The sequence below is a fragment of the Solea senegalensis genome, linkage group LG16 (genome assembly GCF_019176455.1).
Source record: "Solea senegalensis isolate Sse05_10M linkage group LG16, IFAPA_SoseM_1, whole genome shotgun sequence".
NCBI classification, from domain to species: Eukaryota; Metazoa; Chordata; class Actinopteri; order Pleuronectiformes; family Soleidae; genus Solea; species Solea senegalensis.
Genome location: NC_058036.1, coordinates 15977861 through 16000152, shown reverse-complemented (window position 1 = coordinate 16000152; position 22292 = coordinate 15977861). Strand labels below are relative to the sequence as shown.

General features: G+C 44.3%; 1 protein-coding gene across 3 annotated transcripts in view; it reads right to left on the bottom strand.

Annotated features, from left to right (window-relative positions):
- Nucleotides 1–213: 213 nt before the first annotated feature.
- Nucleotides 214–22292, bottom strand: part of plppr3a (phospholipid phosphatase related 3a) — a 24528-nt gene continuing 2449 nt past the window's right edge. The window contains exons 1-9 of one of the 3 annotated variants that reach the window (XM_044048189.1): nucleotides 16273–16872; nucleotides 11092–11195; nucleotides 10592–10777; nucleotides 9618–9747; nucleotides 8070–8265; nucleotides 6144–6201; nucleotides 3489–3662; nucleotides 1750–2583; nucleotides 214–1243 (exon numbers count right to left, since the gene is read on the bottom strand). In XM_044048189.1, coding sequence (XP_043904124.1) covers nucleotides 317–1243; nucleotides 1750–2583; nucleotides 3489–3662; nucleotides 6144–6201; nucleotides 8070–8265; nucleotides 9618–9747; nucleotides 10592–10777; nucleotides 11092–11172 — 2586 coding nt within the window. In that variant the 5' untranslated portion in view covers nucleotides 11173–11195; nucleotides 16273–16872 and the 3' untranslated portion in view covers nucleotides 214–316. Of the gene's footprint in view, nucleotides 1244–1749; nucleotides 2584–3488; nucleotides 3663–6143; nucleotides 6202–8069; nucleotides 8266–9617; nucleotides 9748–10591; nucleotides 10778–10991; nucleotides 11061–11091; nucleotides 11196–16272; nucleotides 16873–22292 lie in introns of those variants that run through there. The other 2 variants (XM_044048190.1, XM_044048191.1) reach the window with 2 other exon arrangements.

The following is a 22292-nucleotide window of genomic DNA, read 5'->3' as shown; positions in this document are numbered from 1 at the left end:
TTCCCAGTTGGGGCTGTTGAGCCGGCACTTTGGGCAGTATCTCTAAAGCAGGGGAAAAAAACAGATCCCCTGCTGAGTGCGTGAGCTGCCAGACCTCGCTATAGTCCTCCACCCCCGCTGCCTCTTCGTTTCCAGCCTTTTGACTGAAGCAGAATTTGGGTTCACTGTCTCTAAACCTTTTCAAAAAAGTCATGAATCTTCTTTTTTTTTTTAATTCCACCCATCACACACCTACTTTGTTTCACTGTCTCTTTCAGCGTCGTCCTCCGAAGTACAATCATTTGTATGGCAATAACGTCCAGGGGTTTTAGTGTCACTATAACATCCTCTCGTTCTGCATAGCCTTGTAATAGTGCTCCTGCTCGGCGTGGCTGCGGGCCGACACAGACGGCTGACGAGGCAGAGTGGAGGAGCGGGACAGTGCCTGGCTGTGGCCGTCCATCAGTAAATCCGGGTGGGGAGGAGGGGGCAGCATGCCGGAGCAGGACGGGTGAGGAGGCGGCGGCATGGAGGAGGAAGGGTGAGGTGGAGGGGGCATTTGACAGCTCAATGGGTGAGGAGGCGGGGGCATGATAGAGTGAGGTGGTGGGAGGGGCGGTGGGGACATCTGAGAGGACGGGTGAGGAGGTGGAGGCATGTGAGACGAGCCGGGGTGAGGGAGAGGAGGCGGTGGCATCGGAGAGGAGCTCGAGTGCGGAGGGGGAGGCAGCGGGGAAGGCGACGAGTGAGGAGGCGGCGGCGGGAGAGGGGATGACGAGAGCTGGGGCGGTGGAGGCAGCGGGGAGGAGGAGGGCAGCGGCGGCAGAGGCAGCTCGCCGCAGCCGTCGGCGCTGCCGCTGGCAGAGGAGGAGCAGAGCGAGTCCGTTTTCATGGGAAGCGTCCGGTAATCCCGGTAGTGGTTGACATTGTCCTGCCGCTGCAGCGCCGTGCGGTGCTTGTCCCCCGCCGTATCGGCGGCCATCATGTTGCCGCTGATGGTGTTTCTCCACTCCCACGGCTTCCCGTTGGCGGCCGACACGCGCACCACCGGGTGGTGGGGGGCGTGGGCGTCGATGGTGACGATGCTCCCGCTTCCGGCGATGCTCCCGGGGTTGCTCCCGCTGCAGCTGTCCCGATCAGACGGGATCCGGTAGTACGGCGACTCGGAGCAGTTGGAGCCTCCGCCAGAGGACGAGCCGCCCTCTGAAGTCTTAGCGGACGAGTTCATGGCGCCGTGACCCTGCTGCTTCGACATAGCTATCACCTGCAGGAAAGGAAAAGGACAGGAAATCTCATCGGTCTATGATCGAAATCAGCATAAAACCAGATTATATTCTAACATTCTTAACTACAAGGGTCTTGCATCTCAAATGTCATATTATGGGAGATTTAGCACATGTGTATTGGCATGGATCTGAATTACAGACCAAACCTGAATTGAAACAAATCGGATCTGAGACTCAGAATTGATGATGAACGTAGCCTAATTGACAACCTCACCTCAGAGCACAGGGACTTTTATTACAGCAAACACAGTCGAGTGTTTATCATAACACATTTCATATACCTCAAGGGCATTTTAACAAGATTTAACTCCGACTATAATAGTTCTAGTTTCAGTGTTTGAACCCGTGTCAGAGTATTTTACAACTGAAAACTAATCAGCGAAAATTGCCTCCCCCTGTGTTCTTCTATTCTGAAATAAATAAAAAAACGCACACAGTGCAGAGAGTGTGGCAGCAGTCAATGCTCAAAGAAGCTCCGCCTCACCTGCGTGACTCTTTGTTGGCATGGCGGCTGGTTGGGCTGCGTGTTGGGCACCCGGGGAGTCGACACAGCGATGGGCCCCGTTCCCGGCTCCTTCACCACTCCCCCCTCGGTGAGTGAGAGCCACTTGGCACGGGTTTTGGCACTCTTCGGTGAGACGGGCGGCGGCCGCGAAGCCTCCTCTGGGATGTGAACGAGTGGGGGTGCCACCACCATCCTGGCTCCGGTTGGTGTGGCGCTGCCCTTGTTGGCTTGCACCATGGGATAAAGAGAGGACGGCATCCCCTGGTCTCCCGCGTCTCCTCCCGCCGCTCCTCCCCCTCCTTCGCCGCCTTCATCTCTCCCGTCCATTGCCTCGTCCTCGTCTCGCGAGCTCTGGCTGCGCAGCTCCAGCGAGCGCTGCTTCCACTCCGACACCAACTGCCGAGACTTCTGGGAATCGTAGGGCACGTGGAAGGTCATGTGGCGCTGTGTGGCGATCGGCTCGTCCGAGGGGGAGATGGGGCTGCTGCCGTTTGCGACTCGCGGCAACGTGTTGCTGAAGGTGACCATGGTTTCCTTGCCCATGGGACCCCGCGTTGCCAGGAGCTCCACGTCAGCGCTCGCCCGTTTGAGCGAGGCGAGGGACGCCTTCTCCCTCCTCACCTTACTGCGAGCCCCAGATCCCATCCCCAGTTCCTCCCTGCTCTCGGAAGCTCTGGGGTTCTTCCTGTGGAAGGAGTCATGACTCCGCTGACTCAGCACCCTCAGGCTGTCCTTCTGTTGACCTGAAGCCAGTCTTTGTAAGGAGGGGGCATCTTCCTCTGATGCTTTGAAGTTTCCCACGGCGTACACAGCCTGACAGAGGACAGAGGGACACGGAGGGACACAGGGGGATTGTGGGAAGGAGGGACGAACAAGGAGAGTTGAGACTACAGCAACACATAAACGTAAAGTTTCGTCAAATTTATCAATTCAACTGATAAAATGCAGATGCAGAATGCAAATTATGATTCATTGCTTCCAAACACAGGCAGAGCTCAGAGAATATCTGCTTTAAATTAGGACTGCGGCATAAAAATGTATTTTCTCCCTATTAGTGGGAAGTAAGTGCATGAATAGGCATCTCTCCTCCTCCTCCTCCTTCTCGTTTAGTCTGAGGTCAACATGAATCACCGTTCCCTTCTCAGAGAATTCCTTTTTTTAATGACATAAGGAAATGCGCCCCACCCCCCCCCTTTAAAAAAGTAAAAAAGACAAGTGAGCAAGAGTAAGACTAAGAGTGTGTAAGAGTGTGAAATTGCTCCAGAAAATTCGTATCGGCTTATTCATTCTCTCTCTCTTCTCTCTGCGTAATAGAAAAGGCTATATATAGCTCACCCAAAAAAAAAGAAAACAGAAAGGCCACACAGAGAAGAGAGGTGATGGGGAAAGGCATTGTTTGTTAGCACATGGTGTGAACGTGTTAGAATAATACAATGAGACAATTCAGCCGCAGCAAAAACAACTACATTGCTTTGTTTAAAAAGAGAATCTATTTATGTGTATGCTGTCGCTCCCACCACACAGAATTCTGGCAGTCAGCTTCTCCCCTGGGACAAAAACACATCCCAAAATGTGCACAAACATATGGCGGCACTCATTTACGGAGCGAAAGAACTGAAAGAGGAAGAAAAATTACAGGACAAATTGAATTATTTCGATGTCTTTCAGCGAGTCATAAAACTAGAATTAGCGTAAAAGCAGCTGAATGTTCCACTCACCAGGTAGACTCCGATGCCGGCTCCGATGAGGTATCCGACGTAGACGTCGATCGGGTGACTCCGGTGCTGGGTTATCTGCGTCAGGCCGGCGAGACCCGCCGCCATGCAGAAGGTGAACACCAGGAGCGGCTTCAACAGTTTGGTCGTGCTGCTGATGCTGGCATTAAAGTACATCTGCGGAGACACGCGTTAACGAAGAGCAGTTATTATACGACAGACTGAGAGATTTATCTCAGCTGTGGTTTTTTATTGCGCATGCATGGATTATTTGAAATGGTTCAGTTGTTTCATGGAGGACACGGCTGCAATCAGAGCCACTCTCCTTCATTTCTCACTACACCGATGCTGCCTCACACTGCACGTTCCGCCTTTCTTGATCTGAAGAAATCTAAAGAACAATTTTAATTTGTTGGTCTTGACCAAAGTGTCCCTGATTGAGCTTCTTTTACTGTAAAGTCTTTATTGTTGAACTAGATCAAAATTAATTTATTGCAGTTTTTCTTGTTGTTAATGTCTGCATTTCTATTGCTCGTGCAGCACTCCGGTTAACTGAGGACGCTTTTTGAAATGTGCTATAGAAATAAACTCGACTTAAAGAATTGCTGTGACACTTTACAGAATACTCTTAAATGAGAATAACATTGGGATTAGGTAAATTGAACACACTAAATTGGGAAATATCTATCAATCGGCACCTCTAAACGCTCAGTAAATGTATTAAATCTCTTCTTTACATAAAAATTGTGATATTTTCCCATGCACAGTAACATTTTACTGCCTTTTGATTGAGTCAGAGTAGTTTTGCCCATTTTGCTCCCATTCTCTCCAGCTTGCGATGCTGGAATCGTGGAAATGTGAACGAGATTGCTATCGATCCTCAAATCTGACTCTCAAGAAAGTATATTGGTTAAGTCTGTATGGCATCGATCCACTTTTTCCACTAATATCAGATGTGAGATTTCTTTTTTTATAATGAAAGTTCTGTCTGAAAACGCTCCCACATTGATCCGCTGCAAAAGGGCCAAGGCAGAAAGAAGAGCAAGAGAGACAGAAACAGAAAATAAAAAAATAATAATTATAACAAGCGTGTCCATGTACTGCTGAGCAGAAAAAGCCCTGAAGCAAGAGAGGGTAGAGAAGGAGCGATCTGTCAGCCGGGCGACAAATCAGTAAAACATTCTCAACTCTTCACTGGTCGAAATGTCTGCTTTGTGAGGCGATCTGCATTATTTAGAACATCTCACAAAAAAAAAGGTAAAAGAAAATGTGCATCGTGAAAAGGAAACAGATGGAAATCACTTCACATTCTCATGAAAGGTTTGCGAGACCGAGTACGTATCATACATTACATAAATATGTTAGCGCGTCAGCGTGTCGACTCTGGCGGAGAGGAAAAATGATCAGACGTCGCCGTGTTTTATAACACCATTATTTTGACGGTGGCAAACTGAGCTGCTGCTTTGCTGATTCTCCCCGTGCCTTTTCTCTCTGATCAGAAATCTGTCTGCTGAGCTTTAATGAGCTCACACTGGGCTCAGCGAGGCAACAGTGATATGACCGTTCCCTCGCTGTACAGTAGCCATTGTTGGAGGAGTGTGTGTGAGTGTGTGTGTGTGTGTGGGTGTGTGTGTGGGAGGGTGCTACCTCATGGAAAAATGACAGGGTTACTTTGCCATCCTGTTCGCATACTGCTGCTGTCAGCGCCGGACTGCAGAACTGAGAAAATCTTACCTACTCTACCAGTGAAATCTGAAATTGTTGGGCCTGAGGATTGTCAGAGAAAAGCATCGGGGCTGTTAAAAATGCCGATCACTTAACAGATAAAGAAAAGAATATCTTCTTGCAGAAACCAGAAGGATAAAGAGAGGTAAAGAAAAACATTGCAACCACAGCAACGTTTTCTGTTAAAGAATACTTCACCGATTTGCATTTAGCTTTGTATTACTAGAATAGGGGTAGTATTTTTGAAAATAACTCAGTTTCCCCTGAGTCAAGAAATAGCTTCATTCTTTTTTTTGTTACGTGCCCACCAGTGACGCCTTCGTCCAAGGCTTGAAACGGCAACGCTAATTCCACACTTTTTAGACCCACTCATAGGGGGACAGGACCGTTTCCAGAATGTAAACAGTGTCCGCCATCTTTGCTAACAGTCACGCTAACAGGACCAAGTGTCACTGGTGGGCACATAACAAAGAAAAGAATGAAGATATTTCTAATGTAAACAGTGTCCGCCATCTTTGCTAACAGTCACGCTAACAGGACCAAGTGTCACTGGTGGGCACGTAACAAAGAAAAGAATGAAGATATTTCTAATGTAAACAGTGTCCACCATCTTTGCTAACAGTCACGCTAACAGGACCAAGTGTCACTGGTGAGCACGTAACAAAGAAAAGAATAAAGATATTTCTCAACTCAGGGGAAACTGAGGTTCGAAAGCACAACTTTTCAAAAATACGACCATTATTCTAGTAATACAAACCTAAATGCAAATCGGTGAAGTATTCCTTTAATGCAAAACAAACTGGTTACACCGGTTACCATTTTTAACAGAGGACACAAGATGAATTATTTCAAACACAAACACATCATGCAGACATATGATGCAAACACATCATACTCAAGTTGCACAAACACAGACTCTAAGGAGGTGCTTACGGATATATAGACAGCAGCGAAGCCAGAGAGTGTTGCATGCTGGGATGGGAAGGTTTTCCTGGTGGGGAGAAAAGGCGGAAAGTTATTGAGTATTGAAAGAGAAACGTCAGGGAGAGAAAGAGATTTGCTTGGTTATTTAAAAAAAAACAACAGCCGTGTGGATTTTGAATAAAAGTGTCTCTGATTTATTTCTTGAAAAACCTGCAAATCTGCACGACTGTGTTTCCTATCTGAGCGTATGTCCTTGAATGTGATTATTACTCAAGCAGAACACAAGCAGAACACAATGGGACATTAGTGGGAACATGAAAGGACGATGAGTGAGTGGTTTCAGGTCAAAGACACTAATTTGCCTCTGGATGAATGTGCTTATTCTTGTCTTTCACTGTTGTTTCACTACATGTTTATTGTGTGCGTTCATAGTGTTTTTGTCAGGACTAATTTTAAAGATCAGTCAGTGTGTTCATCAGCATGTTAAAAGTCTGATTTTAGTCGGACTAAGACAATCATTTCATTTGTAAACACGTTAGTCCGACTACAATCAAGCTAGTCTTAGTCAGACTAAAATACCTCGATAATACAATTCATAGTCCGATTACTCCTGCATGTATACACTAAGTCAGACTTTATTCAGACTTGGCTTCTGCGCATGCACCAAAAAGTAGAAGGGTCATGAAGGTCAGAAACTGATTCGATACGTACTAGTTTATAGAGAGAATACAGCACCACCTATGGAGGTGGAGTCAGACATACATGACAAATACATTTTCTCCTGCGCATGTGAAGTCGGACTCTGCAAGTTGTCCGGTGGCCTGTCTTAGTCAGACTATGGCCTTAGCTCAGTTAAACTCTGCATGTAAATGTACTGTATTTGAGTGTAGAGGTTGTGGTTCATGTTCATTGTTGGGTTGCCAATTTTATTGTGAGTCATAAAGGTCCAGTGTGTAAAAATTTGTGACATTTATTGGTCATCTATTTCATTTAGTAAGCTTTGTCTTCAAAGTGTGAAACACTAGAAACATGTTATTGCCTGATGGTGACCTCCATACAGAAAGGCCATTGCTTTAAATACATATAAAAGATTATTGTAATGCTATGAAATACAAAATGATTAAATTCACAGTCAATTTCTGCCAATTAACCCCGCACAAATTACACACTGGACCTTTAAATGAATATTTTATTGACACCAGTTTCTTACCTGTCAGTCCGTAATAGAACATCAATTCGAAACAAACATGAGATGATGTGTTAAACTAACGTGTTGAGGTTTTATGGATGTTTTTGTGACTTTGATTTTTGTCAAGGCTCAGACACAGCAGCTGCTCCTGGCCAAGAAATATTCTGTCACATCTGCTTTTATAAATTGGGCGATAGTCATTTTACCGCATGAGCTTTTGAATGGATTAAGTTAACCGATTGCCTCGTATTTCACAAAAATAAGCCATCAGCCAGCATCAGGAAGCGAATAAAGACGTTACCCTTAGCTGTGTTCAACTATTCCTTTAAGGTGATATGTGGACAGCCAAATGATGATTTATGAATGGGCTATATACTGTACATATAACTGATCTAAATAACATGGGTACAAAATTATTCATTTCAGCAAAGGACCTAGAGTCGTGTAAACAAGCATTTGTGGAACAAGGATTATTTCTGTAACAGCATTTAGCTTTAATCTTTTCTATGTGCTTGTAATATACTGGAGCTTGTTTGTCTGACCTATGTCTGTGCTACACAGTACTTTGACTGTGACTATGTGACACACAAATATAGCGTAACAATGACACATTAGTTTTGATGAATTTAAAACGCAAAAGAGATATGATGCTGTACAGGAACAGAAAAAAGTGCTTAATCTGGAACTTGTTTTGTAAGGATAATCCAAGACGCTGGATCTTAATATGTCTTTTTTTTTAGCTCTACCTGGCAGACATGATGGCATACTGGTCCTTCCCCATGCAGATGTCCTGTGTGACGTAGGCGTTGTTGTCACATGACACTCCCGGGGCTGTGTAATTGGGCTGGCAGACTGTAAGGAAGAATGGGGCGTGGTAACCAGTAGCTAACTGGATGACATCTGTCACCAGGGCTGTTGCCAGGAGACCGAACACATGAACACCTGAGGGAAAGAGAGAGAGGGAGCGATAAATAGACACGGTAAGGCAACCTTGGTAAATGTACCCAGATAAAACCCCCCCAGGTGCATGGCTGCCTGCCAGTGAGTAGTTTTTTTTATGGATACCTGCGATCAACAACAGCACTGAATTTGCACTGGCAACCTGAAGTGACGCCACAAGGTATCGGTTTGTTTGAGTATGTTAAGTTTTTCTGCAGACAGTGAAATCTGGCGAGGTGTATTAATTACCCCTTTTCACGCCAAAGCTCCGAGTGAGCCTGAAGACGTCTCCCGTGAAGAATGATATCACGCCAATTTTCTTTTAAGTCACCCTTCATCAAATTTATGTAATTACCTTATTTCCATATTTTAAAGTGGAATGCAGTTGGGGGCACAACCGGTAAGTGGAAGAATTTGTCTCCGCCAAAACCCATTTCCATCCACAAGACAGTGTTTTATGCAGGCAGTCCTGTACAATCTAAACACTCCACGCTGAACCCAAACTGTCTCTGGCTACCTCATTTTGGCCTTCCCATTACTGCATGCATTCTTAAGTTTAGTTAATATCAGAAATGAAAAAACGCTTTTGCTTTTGACCAGATTTTGATGCCTCCTCACTGCTAGCTAATACAAAGCATTTAGCTTTTGAAAAATTGTGCTTCCCAACCTCAGTTTCCCCTGAGTCGAGAAATATCTTAATTTTTTTTTTTTGTTACATGCCCACCAGTGACACTTGGGCCGAGGATTGAAACCGCAACGCTAATTCCACACTTTTTAGACCCACTCGTAGGGGGACGGGACCTCATTCCCAGAATGTAAACAGTGTCTGCCATCTTTGCTAACAGTTACGCTAACAGGATCAAGTGTCACTGGTGGGCACGTAACAAAGAAAAGAAGGAAGATATTTCTAATGTAAACAGTGTCCGCCATCTTTGCTAACAGTTATGCTAACAGGACCAAGTGTCACTGGTGTGCACGTAACAAAGAAAAGAATGAAGATATTTCTAGCACAATTTTTCAAAAATACTACCTCTATTCTAGTAATACAAATCTAAATGCAAATCAGTGAGGTATTCCTTTAACTAAATAAACACCTTTGGAGAAATAATGCTATATGATAATTGAAGTGGTTAATGAGACTATGGTTTTTGATCATTGGCATTGGCTGACTACTTTTAAATAAAAGTGATTATCAAGTTTACACATTTGTGTTCTCAGAAACTTGAGTTTTTTTGTGAAAAACAAACCACGAGTGGACAACCTATAACACAATCTTCACCTACTGATCCCTGACAAGGTTTCCCCGAGTAAACCATCACCACGTTCATTAGACGATGACGTTAACTTGGACGTACCCACGAAGCGCACAGTCCTGCGTAGGAAGGAGTTGAAACTGCAGCCTCCAGCATTGATGCTGCTCTCCGACTTGGGACAAGTCTTCAGCTTGGATTGCATGCAGTACATGAGTCCCTCCCCCATCATTATCTACAACCAGAGGAGGAGAAGTAGGTGAGAGGGAAGGAGCAGAAACGAGACCTGTTTTAAATAAACCGTGTTCTCTAATTGTGCACACACACACGCACAAGCTGGAAAATATATAAAAAAAAGAGCCAAAAAAAAAAAAGACAAGGAAGGAAAATGGGTTACATTATTGCGTCCGCGTGTGATCGTGATCTGCAGTGCGAGCGCCGTGGCATCAGAGTGGAAGCGAGGGTGCTATCGAACAGTGATCACTTCCAATCAGAGTGATAGATGAGTGTGATCGCTTCCATGCTGCTGATGGATTAGCGCGTGTGTATTGACTGAGAGGGAGCGTGCGGTGTGTTCGATGGTGTGTGTCGCAATGCCAGGTGTGTATTTATCAATGTGTTTATTGATTCTGCATGTATAGGGGGAGATTGAATTTGTTTTGCGAGTAGTCAAGAGGCCGTCCGTGTGTTTCTGTGTGACGTGTGTGTGTGTGCAGGACCCCAAAACCCTCAGACACACAGCGGGCCGCTCATCCTCTGTGATGAGATTTTATCTGAGTGACTGCAATATGAGAAAATGTAGTTCTTGTAAAACGACATCATTTTTGCATGAGCAATGGATCAAATGCTGCACAGCGACAAATCCACAGAGCATTATTATTCAACAAGCCTTTTAGCTTTGTTTAGTTTATGGCTGTGGCGGCGCAGCCTGCAAATTCAGCTTTGAGTCTATTTTTTTCCCAGCATTTTTCGTTTTAAAGTCAAAAAAGAGGTGATCTGTGAAATGCACAGTGTGTTACAGCATCGGCAGACATTGGAACTTCCTCAAAAACCCGCATGGGAGTGTGTGGTGGACTTACAGATGCTGCGGGACCGGCGAAGGCCAAACTCAGAAGCATCAACAGCGGGATGAGCTCGTCGCCGGTTTCTATGTACGGCATGGATAGGTCACGGTCATGGCATCGGAAGCCCACCATCGCGGGGGACAACACATCTGTCAGCTCCAGGAAGTACAAGGACACCAAGGAGGAGAGGACGATGGGGAGCTACAACAACAACAACAAGGACAAAGTAAAAGAGTGAGCCGCACTTCATATTGGCTCGGAGAGTGGTGAGTCTTACACACACACACACACAAAGTGATGACACTGTAATATTTTGCGTAAGGAAAAACCTCTGACTCTCAGCGGAGGTCACTCCAGATGCAATCAACACAAAACACTTCACTATTGTTACGAGTCCATAAAACAAGTCCTTCACCTGGTGATTCAGCAAACGCTGCGAGTCACGTCGACCCCGGCGCTGAGTTATAAAAGAGAAAGGGATTCATCATCATCGATACACCCCGATCGACACGTACCTCTACAAAATAAAAGCACGGCAGCAGCGTCATGCTGTCTTTTGGTGGTTTCTTCTTGGCCTTGTTCTTCGGCGACGTCATCTTGGGGTGGGACCAGTCGCAGCCTGTTGGGTGGAAAGATTGCAGAGCTCATGAATTTACAAAAGTCCGTATTTTATATTGCACGTATTCAAACCAATGTGTTTGAACAACGACACCTTGCGTCATAATGAATTATGAGCAATTCCGCCGTCGTGTTGCTTGGTAATGAGGTGCATTATTAGTTTGCACGCTCCCATACGCAGACGTCGGCAATTAATAGGCCTATAACTCCGCACGTGAGCATTTAATCACCGCACGCCAGTGTTTTCCTCGCATGTAGGTGGAAACACACACAAACACTCGACGGAGAAACACACAAGGGACTCACAGAGAGGGAGAGAGAGGGATCTATGAATCAAAACCGATTTAAACCCGACTTCAAAATTAAGCTTTTCAACTTCCAAGGGAGTGTTTTACACTAAATTCGTCTATCACACAGGCTCAGACATATGCACTCCTTTATCAGTAACCTGTAGGCAATTTGAAGGCCTCAAATGGGAGAGAACGCCGACAGCCTAAATGGAAAACTAAACAGAGTTAAATATTCACAGCTTTCCTTGGAGCTCCACATTTCTGCCTGTCGCTCTATCGCTCCATCTCTGTCTTCTTTCCATTTCCCCCCCCCACATTCCCCAGCTCTTCATGTCCTACTTTACTAATCACTTTTACTTCATGCACCTTATATGCAGCTCTCTATACATGTCTGTATATATCTATACATATATATTATTTATTACTCACTGTACAATGTTTAATTACGGAGCCGTGGTCATTTCATGTTTGTTGGACAGCTAATTCATCTATTTACTATATTTTTTATCTCTCTTTACTGAGGTTATATTTGCATAGCAACCGTATTCTTCGATAGCTCAGATGAATGCGGTTGATGTCTTGCAGCACCTCTGACTGACACTGCAACAAAGCTCCATTGCACCTGATAATAAGTGAATTAGATTTACATTGTGCAAGTGATCAAGCACTGACTGTAGTTTGTGAGTCAGGGCAGGGGGTTTGGGCCAAATCGAATCAAATTCTGCTTAGGGATAAAAGGTTTGGGCTTTATTCTAATTTTATTTTTTGGAGAGTTCTTGTTTTGCTTTCCTTGCAACTTCATTTTTTTTTTTTTGGCACACAACTGGCCACATTAAAGCAGATGGAGTTTGAGCACAAAATTGGCTTTTCTGAAGAGCCGCTCCAAAAATACCATCCGTCAAGAAACCCATACTGGCTGAAAGCTGTCCATCCCAACTACGTCTTATGTCTCTTTGCTTTAACTGTGGTTTTTTTAAATTACTTCTTTGTGTCACTGGTCCTATATTAGTTTTTCTTTCCCAACACCATTTTTGTCCTCTTTGTTAAACCGCATGCTGTGTGTGGCACAGAATTCACTCTTAGATGAACCAGGGTTGAACAATTAATAGTTTTCAAGTCAATTAGCAAATTGTAAACGCTGGCTGCAATTTAAAAATACTGTATAACAGGGTTTCTCAATCCTGGTCCTGGGGACCCACTGCCCTGCATGTTTTAGATCAGTGGTCACCAACGTGGTGCCCACGGGCATCTGGTAGCCCGTGAGCAGCCAACGAGCGGCCCGCGGGCTCATTTCACTTCACCTCACTTGCATGTATCCATATGATCACCGAGTAAAATGTCCTTGATATTGTTTATAAAAACTGTGATAATCATTAGGAGTAAGCACTGGAATGAATGTGTATGCAATTGAATGCATAATATTTATCATTTAAATGGTAAACTGCATAAAATGTTAATATGGTAGCCCTCCATATTGTTCTCTACCCTTCAGGTAGCTCTCGGTCTCAAAAAGGTTGGTGACCCCTGTTTTAGATGTTTCCCTGCTCCAGCACACCTGATTCAAATGTTCGCCTAATCAGCAATCAATGCAGAACCCTGATAACGAGCCATTTATTTGAATCAGGTGTGTTGGAGCAGGGAAACATCTAAAACATGCAGAGCAGTGGAAAAACACTGCTGTATAAGGATGTTGTTGATTAAGGCTAACGTGACGCCGGGGGAGTCGTGAGTTGAACTTTATTGAGCACCTTTCTAATTTTTACAACTCAGGATATGTGGGACCTATCTTGTTAGCGTAACTGTTAGCAAAGATGGCGGACACTGTTTACATTCTCTTTACAGTCAAACAAAGTGCTGTGCATCAGAGATAATTAAAACATAATAGACCTAAGAACATACAATAAAACGATAAAATACTGTAGGAAGTATTAAAAACAGCACAAATAAACAAGTCATACAATAAAACAGCACTTTGTTTGACTGTAAAGAGAATGTAAACAGTGTCCGCCATCTTTGCTAACAGTTACGCTAACAAGATATTTCTCAACTGAGTTTGGGAAGCACAATTTTTCCAAAACGCTAGCCCTATTCTAGTAATACAAAGCTAAATGCTAATCGCTAAAGTCTTCCTTTAATGTTTTTAAGTTGTCTTCCTTGCCTTAAAAACAGAATTGTTAATATTTTGATGGTGTTTCGTGGTACAAAATGAAATAGTTTTTAAAAATGACTTCCACAACTTATGTGATATGAAGTTGTGCTCATTTACTGCGTTATCTCTCATTTCAGTTGCCTCAGTAATTCGTGTGTGAGACCGACTGAAGTCATTTCCAGTGACTCTGCATCACACTTTGATGTTTATTGCACAGGGAACCTTGATGTGAAACTCCACTTCAAAACCATCATTTCGAGTCAAATCGCATCAGGAAATTTTGAATTTTCCCCACGTCATTTAGCCCTAACATCTGCAGGCAAAGCTTACACTATACATATGTCCACGCGCAGTGCCACATACAGACTAATATACTCCGAAATCAGACACACAACAAAATTGAAGGCAGCCGCTCCAGAGGTGTTCATAAAAACGAGTCCCATCTCCACCTGTCTCTCCTTCTTCATCTCCCACCTCCTTTCTGTCTGTGTCTCTCCCTTTCTCTCCGAGATAAGTACAGTCTGACCCCCAGGCGGTGTCAGGCACAGAGAATCAAAGACTGCCACGGTATAATTTCCATGACTTCTAGAAGTGGTGAAGGGGGGGGGCAGACGAGTGACGAGATAAGTGGAGATCAAAGACATAATGCAGAAGAAACAGAAAAGTGTGTGTGTGTGTGTGTGTGAATGTCTGGTGGGGTTGGGGGTACTGGTGTGGGATGCGAGTCTGGGAGGATATTGGGATGGAGAGATGCCAATGTGGATGAAAGCAGCTTAGGAAGATGATGGGCTCTTGGCCTCACTTATCCAGCTGCTTGGTCTCAACGACCCACTCCAGTCAGTGTTTAAACCACACGGCAATAACACTCCATACACACAAACAATCCACTGTTCACTTTTAAAATGCATCTTAAAGCCCCTTTGGCTTTCGACCCAGTGCGAGACGATGGTTTTTTTCTTTTAATTTTTTGTATTGTATGACTTTTTTAATACTTCCTACAGTATTTTATCGTTTTATTGTATGTTCTTAGGCCTATTATGTTTTAATTATCTCTGATGCACAGCACTTTGTTTCAGCTGTTGTTGTTTTTAAAGTGCTTTATAAATAAAGTTGGATTGGATTGGATTTATGTCTTTGAGGGGTCCAAAAAAAATGTGCAAACCTATCTTTTTGGGGACACTTTGACCTTGTGGGGACTTTTTGTCTACGTCCTACAACTTTAAAGAAGAGCTTTTTTAGGGTTAGCATTAGGGTAAAGTTTAGGTACTTGGTTGTGATGCTTAAAGTTAGGTCTATGATGTGTCCTCACTAAGATATATAAAAAAAGTGTGTGTGTGAGAGAGTATAGCCTTAGGTGGACGGAACCAATCCATCAGTGTCAGGCAGCAAGGAAGATACAAGACAAGTGCAAGAATCTTGCAGATAAACAGTGCCTTTATTTATACAGTACACTATAGTCTTTAGGCTATTTTTTTAAAGCAGCAGCCTGCTTGAGCAAACTTAATATCTTTGGGTTTTGTGCTGTTAGTTGAACCGTGACACGTGACACCACGGCGACAAACAGACATCTAAATTTATCTAAATCTAAAATTTTAGTACAAAAGTAAGGGTGGGTCAAAATATCAATCTTATAAATACATTGAAGTGAATAAATGAAGGTGCTCTAAAGTAAACAGACCCTGCCCAAGTTTCACTTACTGCTCAAATGAATGAGTGAAACTCGGGTAGGGGAGTTTACAGCGGGATAATGACGGGGAAATGCTACGCTAAGAGACGCTCCATCAACATTCAACACATGTTGTGGATAAACAGAGAAACCCTGCACGTTGAACCTTTCACGTTAACGTCTTGTTTTCTGTATCGTGATATTATTGGTATCGTGGACCGCGTATCGTATCTTGAGGTATACGCCGTGACGCTCACTCCTACAAAGTGTGTTTACATTTTAAGGTTTAGAAGATATGTCTCACAGCAGATGTGTTTTATACAGTACTAGATGTTCGGGAAAATTCCCAATTACAAGTTATATTACCTATATAGTAATGTACTTCTTAAGATAAGTGATTCCAAACCTGTTATCATGCAGTACAAGATAGTAGCCAATAATACAGTGTGGCGTGCTATGTTGCTATGCTGAACAGACCAGTGAACAGATGCTGTGACCTGTTCTATGAAGTTGCAAATGACCACAATGACCACGAAGTGTAATAATAACGGCACATTCACAAACTCACCCAGGAAAGTTACTACACTGCATAACATACTGTACGTACACTACAGCCCGGGGCCTTCCTCAGCCACACGGACACAGACAAGGGCCATATGTTCCACATGCAGTGGAGCAGAGGGGTTGCTGCAGGTTCACCACCTCCTCTCTCGTGGTTCACACAGTTCATTGGTTTTACTTGCTTTCATACACATTATCCATGTAATGCGCTACTGTCAGAGCATCCACACTCTGCACTGTAGTGTGGACTGGCCTGTAATCATCGCGTGTGAGATCATCAATTATGGAAAACGTGAAAACCATGTGCTGGGTTTTTCCCTCGCGTGCATCAGGGAGACTGGACGTGCTGCTGTGGGGAAGAGTGGGAGAGTGTGAGAGGCACGTTACAACCGGACAGACCCCGATCACTCACCTCTGTCCCGGGGGCTCCGTGAATTCACCGAGTCCCGTCGCCCCCTTCCCCCCCGGCGTGGTCGTGCGTGCTGCTCCAGTTTTGCGGCGAATGATACGCGTCCTTGTTTTTTTTTTTAATCGTCCATCTCCATCGGCGTCTCCCGGGTCACCCCGAAAATCCAGAGGCAATAAGAGAAAAATAAAAGGAAACGCTGTGGTGTTTGGAGAGCTTGCGGATGGTCTGAGGCTGCTCCTGGATCACTGGGAGAATGAGGATGGATGGAGTGTAGGAGAGGAGACCTTCACGGGAGGAGGAGTGAAGGGATGGCGAGGGGAGAGGAGAGGAGGGGTGCTGATGGTGGCAAGTCCAATTTGCTGCACTTGCTGGGAACGCGTTCCTCTTCTTTCTGTTCAGTCTCTGGATAAGTGAGACATTCACCTCCTTTCTATTTAGACAGGCAGGCTAAACATATTTTAGATTTTTAAATACAAATGTCCCCCAGAACAACACGGAAGGAGCCAAAAGAAGCAGCTTATTTTCTATGCAGGGCATCCGTCACTCGGTTTTCGGGTACGCAGTCGGCTCCACTGCGCGCACACACGCACACAAAGGCGTAAGGGGGCGAGCCGGGGTGTGAGAGAGGGAGGGAGGGAGGGAGGGAGGAGAGAGTGTGGTTGTGTGCGCCTATGGTTGGGGGAGGAGACAGTCTGGTTCATATATGTCTCCCTGCTGAATTCCTGTGTCGGGGCTACCACCGAGACAAAGGGTGATTCTTGTTTTTTGTTTTTTTTGGAGTAAACGCCGCGTGCGCATGTGTGCGTAAAACGCGACGTGGGCGGTCACTCATCCGTAAACTAGAGTCCATTTAAGTGTGGTATTATTATGGGCTGATATCAGGCTCCCAATGAGACACGCATCGAACACGTGCACACACCAAACGTTTGTTTGACCACCAACTTTCCGTCTTTCCAGGGAGGATTTGTCTCACGAGCCCCAGCCTGGGTTTACACTGAAAGGGTGTGGCAGGCGACCACTGTCCACTGTGCACATCCACCGCTGGGTTCAATAGACTGTGTACGGCCACGTGCGCAATCCACTGACACTGCGGCGATTACACTTGAGTGTAAAGGTGCACGTGCATGTGTTTAAATGTAAATAACACACTGCAACTTCTGTAGCAAAGACTTTTGGGATAAAATGTCTTTAAAAGCATTTGTTGGAACATGATTTGCTTCTCCAAAAAAAGAGATGGCAAAGTGAGATTTTACATTTAATTTATCCAACAAACAGAAATATTATGGATGAATTCATGATAAAAGTCTGTTTTTATGATTTTTCATTTTGAGAAAAACAAGTTTTCATTTAATATGGATGCCTTCATTATCATAAATTAAACATCTTGAAGAAAACCCAACGTCCACCAGTTTAAAAATTAAACAAGACTTCATTTTTAAACACAGAGACTGACATTTGGATTTTGGCCATATGAATTCTTCAATATTCCTTTTTTCAAATGTTTTTTTTGAAACCTGCATGAAAGCTTAATAACGACGGGAAACGGCAAAAACAAACAGGCGTACGCGCACAGTATATGCACATATGCCTGTGAAAGGTTCTTTTTTTTTCTTTTTTGGAGGTTATAGCTGGATGTTCTCCGTCAGGGATCCAGTGCATACGTCGCGCTCCCACACTCATCAATTCTTAATGGGCTTTAAAAGTGAATCCTCACGTGTCAGACACTGTTGTGACACATCCACTCTCCATGTTAACATCTGCGCAGACTCATTTAGAAGTTGGTAGTGGCCTGCTGATCAGACTCCAGTGGTTTTTACACTCATTCAGATAGTATCTGCAGACCCTTCACCTCCCCTCCCACCACCACTTCCTCAACCTCTGTGATTTGGCTCTGTGCTGTTGCTCGGTGCTAGGCTGAATGGGGGCGCCCCATTTAGTGTCGATCCTGCCTCTGGTTGCCAGGGAATTTCTCCGGTTCTCATGGGATACCCCTTCTCTCCCCGACTCCCTCCCCTGCACTCCTGCTGTTCGCCTCCTCATTCCCCCCTGCCCTGCCCCGAGCCCCCACCCCGACAACGTCTCACACACACACACTGACAGAGCCACCCCGGCAATGATACCCAAGGGTTGGTCACAGCTGGTAGGAGCTAATAAACTCATCATTCACAGTGCATAGCTCCTATTTACCTACGAGACAAAGGGAAGGAGACATGTGAGGTGGTGGTGGAAGAAGCCTTTGTGCTTCCCACACTCTGTAGTGTACACACTCCTTTGAACGCCTTGAAATTGGTCATTATTATCACAGTTGCAGTGTTTGTGATGCGTAGAAGTCGCCAGAGCAAAAATGTGTTCTCCGCAGTCTTCGCCATATACCTTTAATCAGATGGTAATTGATTGCCAGGGGGGGCGATGTACATTGGGGATTCCCAAGTTTGATTAAAATCCTTCTCGACTGCTATTCACACATGTGACCCAATTACAAATACGTGCGTGTATCTGAATTTCCATTCGGCTTCATGCTTGTGCGAAGCGGACTCCCGAGGGCGGAGAATAAAGAATTACACTTACTTGTGCGGCTGTGACTGAGTTGTTCTTTGTGTTCTCAACTTTCCCTATAGTGCCCAAACGTTCTCATGACATCATCACAACAAATACAATGGTACCACCTTTCAACTCATCCCTAAGGATATAGGACTGTGTTCATCCCAACAGATGGAACATTTTCCATTGTGCTTATACATCAACTATACAGTACACCCACCCATTCCCAATATAATAATATAAGAACAGATATGACACCATGGACAGTTTGCCAGTCCATCACAGGGACACACATAGAGACTAACAACAATTCACTCTCACACCTACGGTCAATTTAGATTTACCTATTCCCTATTTTGCATGTTTTTAGACTGTGGGAGACAGCCGGAGAAAAACCCACGCACATCGTGTGGCCAATATCAGGGGAGACCGGGGATAGCTGTAACAATTACTATTTACTATTAAGCCGGTGCGTTCAAAATCTGATAGGAACTAGTTCCACGACTGCTATTAAATTGTGTTGTCGTTCCATCTGCAATGCAGACAGAAAAATGCAAGGTTTAGTCTTAAAGACAAGGAGAAGAATGTCACAATTTACCCTGTGGTACGGGGGTGAAGTGTAACTTAACATGATGTAAGGATTTTGACAAATCCACACCAACGTAAACAACCGAACATTTGAACATCATGAGCAGAAAGTGTACAAATAATGGCCTTCCACATTTGAAGATACAAAATGAATAGATAATGATGCAATTGTGCATCAGTTGTGTGTGTGTGTGTTCCAGCCAAGTTGTTAGTCACCATCAGACACAGTGGTGGCACCAAACCCAATCCTCTTTTGGCTTTGAGTTATTGAAGTATCCCATACACACAGTGCAGCAATTCTCAAAACCCTCAAAATTAAATTTGTTTTTCCCCTTTAATTCCTTTGAAATTTGCTATGTGGTGTTAATTGAAAGTGAATCAGGTGATTCCTAACTATCCCCCTACCTTTTCACTTAAAACATTTGAGAACTCTTTCCATCTTTGATGCATGGTGATGGATTCATGCTGGGACACACATATTCCCCCAACGATTGGATTGCGATTGATTTGTTTTATTTCTTCAGTTCTCCCACACGGCTGTGAGGACACCTGACAAACGTCCATTGTTTATTTTACGACGAAGAGGATCCAAACCACGTGCGAGTTCAGTCAACGCACCATCGATTGGGCTTCATTATCTCCATTTTATGCAGTCCGGTCGATGCAACCGGCTCTAAATCATCACAATTCTATACTTCTCTCCCTCATCCCACATGCTGCTCGTGCTCACCGGTGCTGAAGAATTTATACTTTGTGGTATCAATTCCAGTCCTCTCCTCTCCTGGGTGTCAGGTTCCATATAGGAGCTCTCAGTTTTCAGCGTTCGATAGTAAATGATGCTTTAAAGAGTGTTAATGTGGCTATAATTACGTGGTTAAGAAAACAATTACCCCACAGCATGAAATGCAAGACACTCAATCAATACGGACTGAATGTGTAACAGTGATTTACTCGGCCATGTTTTCGAGGCTATGACTTTTACTGGGGCAGCTGAAGTGTGAATGACTGCATGACACACACACACACACGCACACAGGCTCACTCATAATACACGGCTTGCATGCAAAGTTGACCGTCCTTCATTTACTCCTCAGTCAGATATACAGTGATTCTCTGCAGCTCATCACCACATACACAATATCTGCTACAGATGCAGGTTCATGTGCCACTGTGTGGTGGAAAGCTGTCATTACACAACAAGTGAATGAACCACTATTATTAGCGTAGAACCCTCTTGAAACTGAAGGAGTTGTTAGGGTTCGAGCACAAGGCGCGTGTTTCGGGGAATGTGCGTCAAAAAATGAAAGTGGGCGGAGCTATAAACGGATGCAAAAAACTTCTATTGCGTCACCTGCTGTCGGGTTTAACGGACATGAACGAAACTTGGTACACACGTTCATTAGGTGGGGACGGTCAAAAAAGTCGATGACGACTTTCCTGTGAATCCTACAAGAAGGCCGCCATCCTGGATTGCACGCCAAATCGGAGGCGATTTTGGCCAACGGTAATGTGAACGAACTTGTCCTAGAGTTTTGGTGTAATCACCTTTAAACTTGGATCTTAAGGATCTTACGATGCTTATGGTTAGTAAAAATGTCACATGGTGTACGAGAACACGGGCGGCAAAGAACGGGCGAAAATTGCGATTTTTCACAGCAGAGAACGAAACTTATAACTTTGTGATGTAAGGTCTGATCTGAACAAAACTTGTTTTGATTGATGATGGGCCATGGCTCTAGACGTCTATGCAAAACCAGTACATTTTGAAAACAGCGCCTCCTGGTGATGCCCGCAAATTTAAAAAAAAAATTCAGTTTCTTTACAATTTCAGGAATAACATTTAAACAAATCGTATCAATCTCAAAATTGGTGCAAACGCTCACAACCCATGTTAGATGACACGTGCTAAATATGATGACAGATCTTATAACGATGTTATAACGATGATGCAAAGTCGGATTTTTGCGACAAAAAACAAACTGATACAACTTCGTGAATCCTGGTCTGATCTGAACCAAACTTGCTAGGAGTGATGAAGTCAGGCCCCGAAGACTTCTATATGAAAATATTCAATTTTGGAAACAGCACCCTCTGGTGGCTGCGGACAATATTACATTTGGTATTTGAACCAACAACTCCTACAGCTTTTGGGCGATCACCTTTAAACTTGGTGAGGTAAATGTGGACCCATTGAGGATCTAAAGTTTTTTAAAATCTAACGTTTTTTAAAATCTCGCATGGCATACGAGATAGAGGGTGCCAAAGTTGGCGATGATTCTGATTTTTCACTGACAACAAAACTCTTATAACTTTGCGATGGAAGGGCTGATCCCAACCAAACTTGCTATGACTGATGATGCTGAAGAAGACTATGTAGCTGAAAATGGTACATTTTTACAACAACGCCTCCCGTTGGTGGCAGAAAATACTAAAAAACACTGTTACAACTTTGCCAATCCTGGCCCGATCTGAACCAAACCTGCTAGGATTGATGATAGTCCAGCCCTGAAGACATCTATATGAAAATATTCAATATCAACAACAGTGCCCCCTGGTGACGGCAGACAGAATCACAATTAGACTTTTTGATGCTGCTCCAACAGGGATTGTTGTAGCCACCTGAAACCTGATAAGTGAGACCCCAGACCCGTCCTGAACATGTCCGTAAAAGATTACTTCCCCACAGGAAGTAGAAGCCTGAAACAGGACGTAAAGTCTAACATTGTCCGATCTGCATGAATCTTGATATGTGAGTCAAAGGACCTTTTCTAAACACGTTTACATTTTAAAGAGGAAGTACCCTCTAACTTTGCACAAGGACGCCGCTGAAAATAATTAGCACTGAAAATAACTAGTACCGCAAGCGGTGAATGAACGGGAGTTGAGCTAGAGGT